The sequence below is a fragment of the Mus musculus genome, chromosome 13 (genome assembly GCF_000001635.26).
Source record: "Mus musculus strain C57BL/6J chromosome 13, GRCm38.p6 C57BL/6J".
Taxonomy (NCBI): Eukaryota; Metazoa; Chordata; class Mammalia; order Rodentia; family Muridae; genus Mus; species Mus musculus.
In genome coordinates, this window is record NC_000079.6 from 19,609,575 (window position 1) to 19,620,494 (window position 10,920).

At 42.2% G+C, this 10,920-nt stretch overlaps 1 protein-coding gene across 1 annotated transcript in view; it reads right to left on the bottom strand.

Annotated features, from left to right (window-relative positions):
* Nucleotides 1–10,256, bottom strand: part of Epdr1 (ependymin related protein 1 (zebrafish)) — a 28,123-nt gene extending 17,867 nt beyond the window's left edge. Inside the window, exon 1 of the mRNA NM_134065.4 lies at nucleotides 9,720–10,256. Coding sequence (NP_598826.3) covers nucleotides 9,720–9,988 — 269 coding nt within the window. The 5' untranslated portion in view covers nucleotides 9,989–10,256. The remainder of the gene's footprint in view (nucleotides 1–9,719) is intronic.
* Between the last annotated feature and the right edge of the window lie 664 nt (nucleotides 10,257–10,920).

Consider the following 10,920-nt stretch of genomic DNA (forward strand, 5'->3'; position numbering starts at 1 on the left):
CAGGACATTCTCCATGGACTTGTGTGACAGCTTGATTGGAGAGGTTTGAGAGAGCCTAGTAGGACAGAGATAAATAAAAGGGGTGAAATGAGGTTTCCACTGTTAGTCTTCAAGAGACTCTTTTTCCTTAAAGATGAGTAAATAAAAATTTATGAAGGAAGGAATGAGAATTTTTTTTACTGGAATTGGGAAATATAAGACTATCTCATTTTTTTCCAGGAAAAATAAACCACTAATTGGTGGCATATTTTCAGATCTTTGGGCATGTGGCCCTGACCACCTTCTCTAAGGACAGACTTAGGAAGAAACAGTTCAATGTTATTGAAAAGAAGTCGTTTCCAGAACAGTATGGTGACCACTTCTGATGACTTCCTTTCATAAAGGTTTTTCTTTTGTTGTTGTTTAGTTTTGCTTTTTTTATTCTCCTTGGTTCTGTTCAGCTATTTTATGTCTTTAGTAAAAGGAGTAAATTACTGAACTCCAAGGTCTCTAGACCCTCTCGAAGCAAACTTTGGTTCTTCTAAGAATGTGTCTTTTTTTTGTGAAAATGTCAGCATTGCAAATCAATATGGTTTATTTTAGAAGGGTCAAGATGTCAATAGTAGTACATTTTCCTTAGTTAATAAAACAAAACATCATCTCTAGTGATCAGATATGAGGAAAGGGAGCACGTGACAAGGAGAAGTCATGCCCAAGCTTTAAAGTCTAGAAATGAAATCCCATTCCATGCAGATCAAGGTAAAGACCGGTCTACAGCCTGAGACTCACAGATCCTCTCTGCAGGCCTGCAATGATGCCAGGTTGATAAATTCAAGAGAAAGTAAATATCTACGAAAAATGTAACTTGCCTTTCCTCTTCCTCTGCTTGAACACTATGAACTAACATCATTAAGGAGACACAAACATTTCTGTAAGGCTGGTCTTGGGCAGGGTAGGGAGGGAACACTCTAGCTGCATGACTGATCTTTAGTGAATCTGAGGATGAGGTCTTGTTCATTCACTGTGAGAGAGAATTGCCATATGCAGGGATCCATCCCATAATCAGCTTCCAAATGCTGACACCATTGCATACACTAGCAAGATTTCGCTGAAAGGACCCAGATATAGCTCTCTCTTGTGAGAATATGCCGGGGCCTAGCAAACACAGAAGTGGATGATCACAGTCAGCTATTGGATGGGTCACACGGCCCCTAATGGAGGAGCTAGAGAAATTACCCAAGGAGCTAAAGGGAACTGCAACCCTATAGGTGGAACAACATTATGAACTAACCAGTACCTGGGAGCTCTTGTCTTTAGCTGCATCTGTATCAAAAGATGGCCTAGTCGGTCATCACTGCAAAGAGAGGCCCATTGGACACGCAAACTGTATATGCCCCAGTACAGGGGAATGCCAGGGCCAAAAAGGGGGAGTGGGTGGGTAGGGGATTGGGGGGGTGGGTATGGGGGACCTTTGGGATAGCATTGAAAATGTAAACGAGGAAAATACCTAATTAAAAAAAAAAGAATTCTCTGTTAAAAAAAAAAAAAAAAAGAAGAGAATCCCCCATGTTGGGTTGAACTGGAATGGAAAGGGCCACAGAATTACTTCTAGGGATAAGGACTGGAGTTCTAGACACAAAGATTTAAGTGTGTGCATATTTGTGAATGAGTGCATGAGAGTGTTCCTGTGCGTGTGTGTGTGTGTGTGTGTGTGTGTGTGTGTGTGTGTGTGTTACGAGCCCTGACTCCTTGTTAGCAGTGCCTGAGAGCAATGAGTACAACTAGACTACAGACTTGGACTTCCAAGTGTTTTTCTCCAGCATCAATAACCAGGACTTCTCGAGGAACAGCTAATTGAAAGGGGAAATAAGATGATTGTGGAATATCTTACTCTGTCTCAAACAACAACAACAACAACAAAAACAAAAACAAAACAAAAAGAATGTCAAAGACGACTGGGAGCGGCTCCTCTGAAAAACTGGGAAGTCAAAACAAACAAGGAATCCAATGAGAACCCTGAATCTGTACTGAACCAAAGATGTAAGTTTAGAGTTTGATGAACAATTGGAATGAACAAGATGGAAAAGTATCTTCCCACACAATTACTTATTAATTATGAAGGAAAAAGTGTCACTTCACAATGGCACAATATGATAGCCAACATTCTGTGGCTAGAGCGGTCATACAGACACAGTAAAGTCTTAGCTTTGACACACTCCATACTGAGTAAGTTGAACATGAATATAAGACACCAGAGGAACACTGAGTAAAACACCCAGGCAATAATCTTTAAAAATTGCAGCTGCAAGAAAGACCTCGGGAATTGTTCTAGACAAAAAGAGATCAGAGACACAGTACCCCACTGTCATACTTATATTTAAACTGTATTCTTCTGCTGAAAAGAGCACCCAAAAGTTCACCAACAAAACCTGGAAATAGCTGGGTTTCAGGTAGTAAAATAGAGCCAATGTTGACTTCCTGATTCATGGCTGTAATGCAGGTACAGAGAATGAACGTCCTTGCTTGCAGAAAACATACACCGCAGTATCTGAAGACCATGTGCATATCTGGTGGTCAGTGAACTCCCCAATAGTTTAGAAACTAAAAGAAAAGCCTCTTTGTACTGTAAATGTAAATAGGAGAAATTTTCAAAATAAAGTAAGATAATGTGTTAAAGAAAGAATCATTATCTTCTTTCTCAAACACACAAGAATTGATCTTTTTTATTATTATTAGATATTTTCTTTATTTACATTTCAAATGTTGTCCTCTTTCCTGGTTTCCCCTCCAAAAATTCCCTATCACTCCCCTTTTCCACTGCTCCCCAACTCAACCCATTCCCATTCCTGGTCCTGGCATTCCCCTATTCTGGGGCATGGAGCCTTCACAGGACCTAGGGCCTCTCCTCCCATTGGTGACTGACGAGGTCATCCTCTAATACATATGCAGTTAGAGCCATGAGTTTTACCATGTGTCAAACACATAAGAATTGATCTTAAAAGAGATTTCCTATAAATAATTCTGTTCAATTCATATGGTAATGGAGTGTCAGGGAGGAGAGGTTTTTGGCTCAGGGCCAAAGCACTGAATCATCACTTTTTCTTTCTGCTCATGAGGACAAGCTTAAATGAAAAGGAAGGGGAGAGAAAGAAGCTTAAGTTTACACAAAGGACAGGGTGAAAAAAATATAAAATCTATGCCACACCATTGTAGAAGCCATCAGCTCGATGTAACAGAAGCACCAATATGCTTTCATGATATTGGCAATCATATATCTCCTAAACAAAAGTACTTAGAAATGAGGCATCATTGAAAAGAAATGATTCCAACCTATGGCTCTCTAACAGCATTCCCTCAGTTTCCAACCAAACACAATTAGTTTCATATCACAGCAGAGAAGATAAATGTTCTTTTGTTCTCTGGACACAACTAAACCAGACGTGAAACAATCGCAACTTGAATGAGAATCCATTTGCTACTCAATATGTGACATACTTTTCATCACTTATAAATAAAAATTTCTGGTAGAACACATAAAATCAGCTCCTGAGCAGCCTAAAAAATGTTATTCCTATGTGTACTCATCCAGTGACTCTCTGCCTCCATGTGTGTAGCTTCATTAATCTAAAGACGCCACTGGTAAGCAGCAGTGTGGTACTGGTGCCCTGTAGGATACAGTCAAATCTAATTTGCTCCCCTCACATAAAATCACCATATTGATTAAATTATAAAAATAATCAGCCTGCTTTTCCTTTAGCCTTCCCAATATAATCCCCATGAGTTTAATCCAGAAAACAGAAGAGACAGTTGGAACCAGAAAACAAAATAGTATCAATTACTAATTTTTCCTATTCATGGTTCAGGCTTGTCTTATCTGAAGCTCATAAACTATTTTAATCTTTTCCATCATCTCAGGGAACAGAGATTCTGGAAAATCCTTGTCATTCCCTGGTAACTATCACTGGGATTTTCCGTAACTATCTGAGTGGGGAAGAAGGCTCTTAAGAAGTTGATCCAATTCTACACTTATGTCTCAGCTTACTAGTAAATACAAAGAGACAACCATCCATAGTTTTTTCAAATAACATCTGGTTGCTTGGCCATACTCCTGTTATTTGAAACCATTTTGAGTCTGTACTAAGAAATCTACATTTAAAGAATGTAAAATGTATTCACATACTAAATGCTCCCTTTTGCATCTGATTTAGGACCTGACAGGACTGTGAGGGAGAACCCAGCCAAAAAACATGGAAAGAAGAACTCAACTGCCTTCTACAAGCCATACCGTGAAGCCATCACATGATGGTATAAAGACAGAGAAATGGAGATGCAGTGAGGATGTGAATTCTAAGCCAACAAGATTGAGGCTGTGCCTTACAAGTACAGTGTACATGTCTGAAACACACACTAATTATTTATTAAGTTATGAGGAAAGAGACTTCCTGACAGAAGCTTGTGTACCGTCCAGAGTGGGAGGAGTCCAGACCAAAAGAAGGGATAGTAGAGAGTAGCAAGGAGGCATCACAATTGTAAAAACACAGGCATCGCTTTACCTTCAATTTCACCTGCATCTTAGCTGGGGTTTCTACTGATGTGATGAAACACCATGACCATAAGCAACTTGGGGAGAAAAGGATTTATTTCAGCTTACAGCTTGTAGTCCATCATGCAGAAAAGTCAAGGCAGAAACCCAGAAACAAGAAGTGGAGCAGAAGCCATGTATTGAGTGTTGCTTACTGGTTTGCTCCCTCTTGGCTTGTTCAGCCCACTTTCTTGTCCCAGCCAGAACCACCTGCCCAGCAGTGGCACCACCCTCAGTTGGCTGGGTCCTCCTTTATCACTCATAAAATCAAGAGAATGCCTAAAGTACAATTTGGTTTGGGGCATTTGGTCAACTGAGGTTCCCTCTTCTCAAATGTCTTTAGCTTGTGTCAAGGTAAAAAAAAGTCCAGTCAGCACAATTGACCCTTGTCAACTTGACACACAAACACATCACTATTAAACTACAATCTTTCTTTACTCATTTGTCCCCGAGGTGTCATGCTAATATTCCCATCATAACATAAAATATTCCAATTTTAAAAATTCCCACAGGTTTCAAATTTTTACACAACTTAGAAGTTCAGGCTCTTTAAAATATTTAAAACTCTTTTAAAGTCCCAAGCCTCTCTAACACTTCTTCTCTCTCTAAAATTCCAAAGTCTGTAAAATTCCAAACTCCCTTAACTGTGGTCTCCTAATTTGAAAAGTTACATACTTCTTATTTCAGAAAAGAGAAGCCAGAGTATAGTTACAACCAGAATAATACGAAACCAATGTCCAGCACTATAAACAGCTCAGTGTGGGGCACCTGGGACTTACTCATGATTTTCATGATCACCAGGGCTCCTCCAAGGACTCCATACCTCCACCTCTGCCGCATAGGTTCACCAGTTGCCTCTCCTGGCCTTTCACTGTGACAAGACTGCTCTCCAAGACTCCTTCATGCCTTCACAACCAGGACAATCTGAGAAACTCAAGTTAGGTGACTAGCATGTGGTATAACCTTAGCCCCCTCCTCTTGGATCACTGCTTCTGTGAGCTGAACCCAGGGAAACATTTCTGAAGAAATTCTGCATCAATAATGCTGGTCTCTTCTTAATCACAGCTGATTCTTCAGCCTCAGCTGAGCAAAATCCATTGTATCAGCAAAGCGAAGCAATGTTCCACTCTAGTTGTTATAGAAGAGTTGAATAATCATAGAGTCTTTAAAGGACTCTCAAACTTTCCTCTAAGAACATCTCAAGCCAGGCCTCCATTGTCTACCCTGCTTTTCACATTATGTTCTTAAAGCTTCCAATGGTTTTTCCAGCCCAAAGTTCAAATGTTACCACTGTCCTCCCCAAAATATATGATCAGGTCTATCTCAGCCAATACCCTACTCCTGGTATAAATTTCTATCTTAGTTAAGGTTTCTATTGCTGAACAGCATGACCAAGGCAATTTGGGGAGGAAAGGGTTGTTTTTATCTTACATTGTCTTTCAAACAGTCCATCATCAGAGTCAGAGTAAGGACTCAAGGAAGGGACCTGGAAGCAGTAAACGTGGAAGAGCACTGTTAATTGGCTTGTTCCCTATGGTTTTCTCAACCTGACTTATTTTACAACCCAAGATCACCTGCCCAGGATTGGTGCTACCCTCAGTCAGCTGGCCCCTCCCATATTAACCCTCTATCGGTCAAAAGTACCACAGGTCAATCTTGTGGGGAAATTTTCTCAATTGCAGTTCCTTCTTCCCAAATGACATTAGCTTGTTTCAAGTAGCCCACACAATCTGACAATTGTTAAATATTATTCTGGGAAGAAACATCTATCTGTGATGGAAAAAACTCAATGTTGTACGTAAAACTGAGCCTGGAAGAGACAATCACCAGGCCTCTGTACGTGTGTCTGCTCCAACTCTTTACTCATAACCTCCTGATCGCAATTTGGCTTCTCACATCGTTTTGAATCAAGGAGAGAATGATTTAGTCTATCTCTGTGGATTTGAGAATACTGGTCTCCATACCAGCTATAAAACTTGCTGAAATATAGTTTAGCATTTGAGTCTGTGTACCGAGTCAGTTCCCAAAGAGAGGATACTTGTGTGTGCTGCTCAATCAAGTGTCTGAGTTCAGAGGGGCTGTCAGTAAGACTCCTGCACATGGGAAATGAAATCCACCAGGACAATGATGGTGGGTGGTGAGAGAAGCACCTGGGACCCCTGACTACACACCTCCTCACTGCTCTATGAGGAGACAATGTAGCACGTGCTTTGTATATTTAACTTACAGAATCCTCACTATATGCTAATAAATGAGTTGCTATACGTATTTGCATTTTGTAAAAGAGGAAACTGAGTCTCAAAAAAAAAAAAACCCACAGTAATCTAGAAAAGCTCACTTTCAGAACCAGATTCTGAGTACATAGCCAAATGTCTTGAACAGTTAATGATGCTCTTTGGGTGAGAATGAACTCTTGGTCTTCTCCAGGTCACACTGCTTAGTTAGCATCAGCAGTGAACTCTGGTGTTCCAGCCCATGTTCCCCATGTCTACTGACCAACAGATAACCAGTGAACATGCTTCCTAAGGACACATCAAGAGTCGTGTCCCACCCTCACTCCAAGTAAAGAGAGTGATCCCTGTTCTATGCAGCCAGTACAGTTAGCTCCAGCTACCACTAGTGGCAACCTGCTTGACTCCTCTTTGTCCCTCCATACCCTGCGGCCTCTGATCACTTATATGTCACCACCTCTTTAACACTTCCCTAATGGAACCACCTGTGCAGCTTCCTCTCCATCTGAAGCAGCTACAGTACTCGGAGTGTTTGCTCCTACACTCATTGTGTCGCTCTAGTTTTTCTAAAGCTCTTGAGGATGAAATTTCAGCCATGCATCCAGTGATTTTTATGCCACCTAATAATGGCATTCCAACTGTTCAGGCTCCTTCAGCGTGACCTCTCAACACACTCTGCTTTTGTTCCTCATAGAGACTGGGCTGGTAGTCTCAGAATATGAGTCCTGCTTGTAAACTCCCAGATGACAACCTACTAAATCTGTGATACATACATATTTATGCCCCCAACAAAGTCTTTTCTGCATGTCACCCCTGGTAGATTCGCTTGGGTGTCTGAGGGCCACTAATTTGGGATATCACCTTCTCCAGGAAGCTCTGGCCATGTGTTCATCATGGGTATATTCATCGTAGGGATAATTAAATTATGAGATTCCACCTTCAGACTGTTATCCCCTGAAAATCAGGACCCACTCCACTGATAACTGACACAGTATCTGCCATGAGCAATAGCCTACTGAATGAGGATGGATGAATATGAACATAGTATATTATAGATGTCAGAATCCATGCAGCTTTCTTAACTTTCAGTTGTGCGATAGAAGGAAAGTTTATTAATTTCCCTAGGTCTTGGTGTTTCTATGTGAATAGAAATCATACAACCTAGTGTGTGATGTTATGAACCCTAAACAAAATTATATAAAACATGCCAAGTTTCAGCAATAGTATATCATATAACACACTCAAATAATGGATATTACTATATCCCTCAAGCCCCAATGAAAAACACTCATGTTCTTGAAAGTCTTTGCATACTCTGAGTCTTCCATAAAGACACTACTGTGACTTGCCTTCCAGGCTAATGTAAAGCTGTCCCTCTATATTCAAGGAGGGTTGGATCCAGTGCCTCTATGGATAACAAAATCCATGGATGCCCTTGTCCTTGATCTAAGAGTGACAAAAAACTGCATGCAGCTTACAAACACCCTTCCATATATGGGTTGTTCAGTATAACAAATATAATATAAATGTTATTCAAATAAGTTCTGTATTGTTTAACAAGCAATGACAAGAAAAATAGTATGGATGTGCTTAGTACATGCAATATGATTTCACATATTTTCTATCCATGGTTTGTTGAATCCTCAAAAGCAGAAAAAAAATCCAAGAGTACAGTGAGTCTCCTGCATTTGGTAATGGGTGGTCTCACACTCTGATTAGGTGGTTCAGAAAGTTGTCTTTCCCCTACTTTAATCAAGAAGCCCAACACTTCCAATGGTTTTTTGGTGAAACGGTGTTACCAAGCTTTGTTTTGTGCTGGGAGCTAGTGGTTCTTATTCATCACCAATCTTACCAGGACCATCGTATCTCCTCCTGGTGCAAATGCCATGAAGAGATGTCAGTGTGACTGCATGACACACACTGGACATTAGTGGAGGGCTGAGCCACCGAGACAGGTGGTGATCTTAAATTAGAAAGTAGGTCTTAAAGAGACCAGAAACAAGGTGACATTCTAAAAAAGTATGTCCTCTATCAACACAAAATGGAAAGCTAAATTGACTACCATTGGTTTGCTTGTGTGTGTGTATGTAAATGTGCACGCATTTGTGTTGAGCATGTGTGTGACAGATAGCATGCCCTCCCATTTTGCAATTTCTGTGGTCATTAAAAATAGGTTTTAAAAAAACCTAATAAACTGAGAAGAGAGAAGGATACGTAAAATTGGGATTTTAAGGTGGGAATGTATGTGCCCCAGCGTCTATTCTAAGGTGGCAGTATATGTATCTAACAGATGTTTTAAGGAGAAAGTATATGTGTTCTAATGGGAGTTTTAACTAGTTTTTCAAAAGAGAAAATCCTCAAGATGGAAACAAACATGGTCAGATTGTAATAGGGTAATGAGCTGGGAGGAGCTTTTAAAAATCATTTCCCATGCCTTTTACAGTGTTGTACTTAGAGCCACATGTCAGAAGAGAGAGAGTGAACCGACTCTAAGTTGTCCTCTGGCCTCCACACAGGCAACACACACACACACACACACACACACACACACACAGAGACACACACACACTGTGATTTAAAATGTTTTCATTGTAAACAAAAATTTTAGAGAATATTGTGTTTGTCCCTTCTACACAAAAAACACGCCCTAGACTGCAGGGGACTCCAGGTGCCAGAAGCCTGACTCAGCAGTTAAGACATGAGGCTAACTTGGACTTAGAATGCCTGGCTTTTCCATCTTGCCCTTGGAGAGTCCTTTCTTTGCCTGCCTCTACCTCAGTGGTCAGACCAAGCGGATCCCAAGGCCCCCTATAACTTAATTGGGGATCGGGAGGGGCCGGGAGCTGCTGGGGGTCTAGCTGGAGTAGCAAGCCCCCGCCCGAGCTGGCGTTCCCCTGGCCGCCGTCTTGCCCTTCCAAGCTGCCTACCTCTTGCAGGGGATCAGCGCTTTCCTCTCGTCCAGCACCCGCACGCGCTGGTTGAGACCATCGTAGGACACCAGGGCGCGGTTGTTGTGCCCGCTGCTCTGCTGGTACAGAACCTGGCGTCCCTCCCACTGCTGGGGTGCCTGGCATGGCTGTGGGGTTCCCAGGGAGCCCGCCATCCCCAGGCCGCACAGCACCCAGACCCAGAGGCTTCCCAGCAGCCAGGTCCCCCGAGGCCCCTGGACCAGGCGGCGGGGAGCGCGCGCGGGCATCGTGATCTGCCGCCCCAGGGTCAGCCGAGCTCCAGAGAGAGCCGAGGCCCTGCGTTGGACTAGTCGCGTGAGCCTTCTCTGCGCCCTGGCGAAAGGTGTGCTCCGGGACCCAGTTCAGGCCTCTCTCGATTTTCCGTTCCACAGGCTCCTGGCTTGGGGGCTCCGGACACCGGGACACCGGCCTGGGAAAGCCGCGTGAATCGCCCCAGCTCTTTCTGCTCTGGCGGAGGCTTACCAAAGCTTGTTTTTCCTGCTCTCTGCTGCCAACAGGAAACGCAGCGGCAGTGATGCCACTAGCATCCTAAAGGGCATCGCACTTAAAGGGTTTGGGATGGAAGGGGTAATTCTCTGAGAAGGGACTCCTTTCTCCAAGAACTGCAACCCCCCTCAAGGAGGACAGGAGCAGAGCAGAGGTGTGGCACATTCTCTGGCTGCTGTAATTTGTTTCTTGGTAAAATCGTGACTTTTTTTTTTTTTTTTTTTTTTTTACAAATTAAAAGTGTTACAATGGTCCCTTCCTGAAGAAATGACACTAAATTTCTGTGGTGTTCGTTGTGCAGTTTCCAATCTCAGGCCTGAGTCTCAATTCAGTGAGATTCCTCTCTCCTACACGTCAAAGCTTCAAGTCCAGAGGTTTGTGTTTTTAGAGGTTTACTTTAGTGTATGTGTGTGTGTGTGTGTGTGTGTGTGTGTGTGTTTAAGTAATGGTAGGATTAATAATAATATAGAAACAAGATGAGATGAGGCAATTTTTTAAAGACCCTTGCTTTACAATGTTATTTACATTTCCACTTAATACCTACTATGAAGAAGAGTGAGCCAAGAGGAAATGGTTTGGGGCATTTCTGAGTGAGGTCAAAAGAACTCCAGGATTGGAGCCCAAGCAAGTATCTGTAAGACAATCAGGAGCCTGATCATTTAGGGCCTTAAAA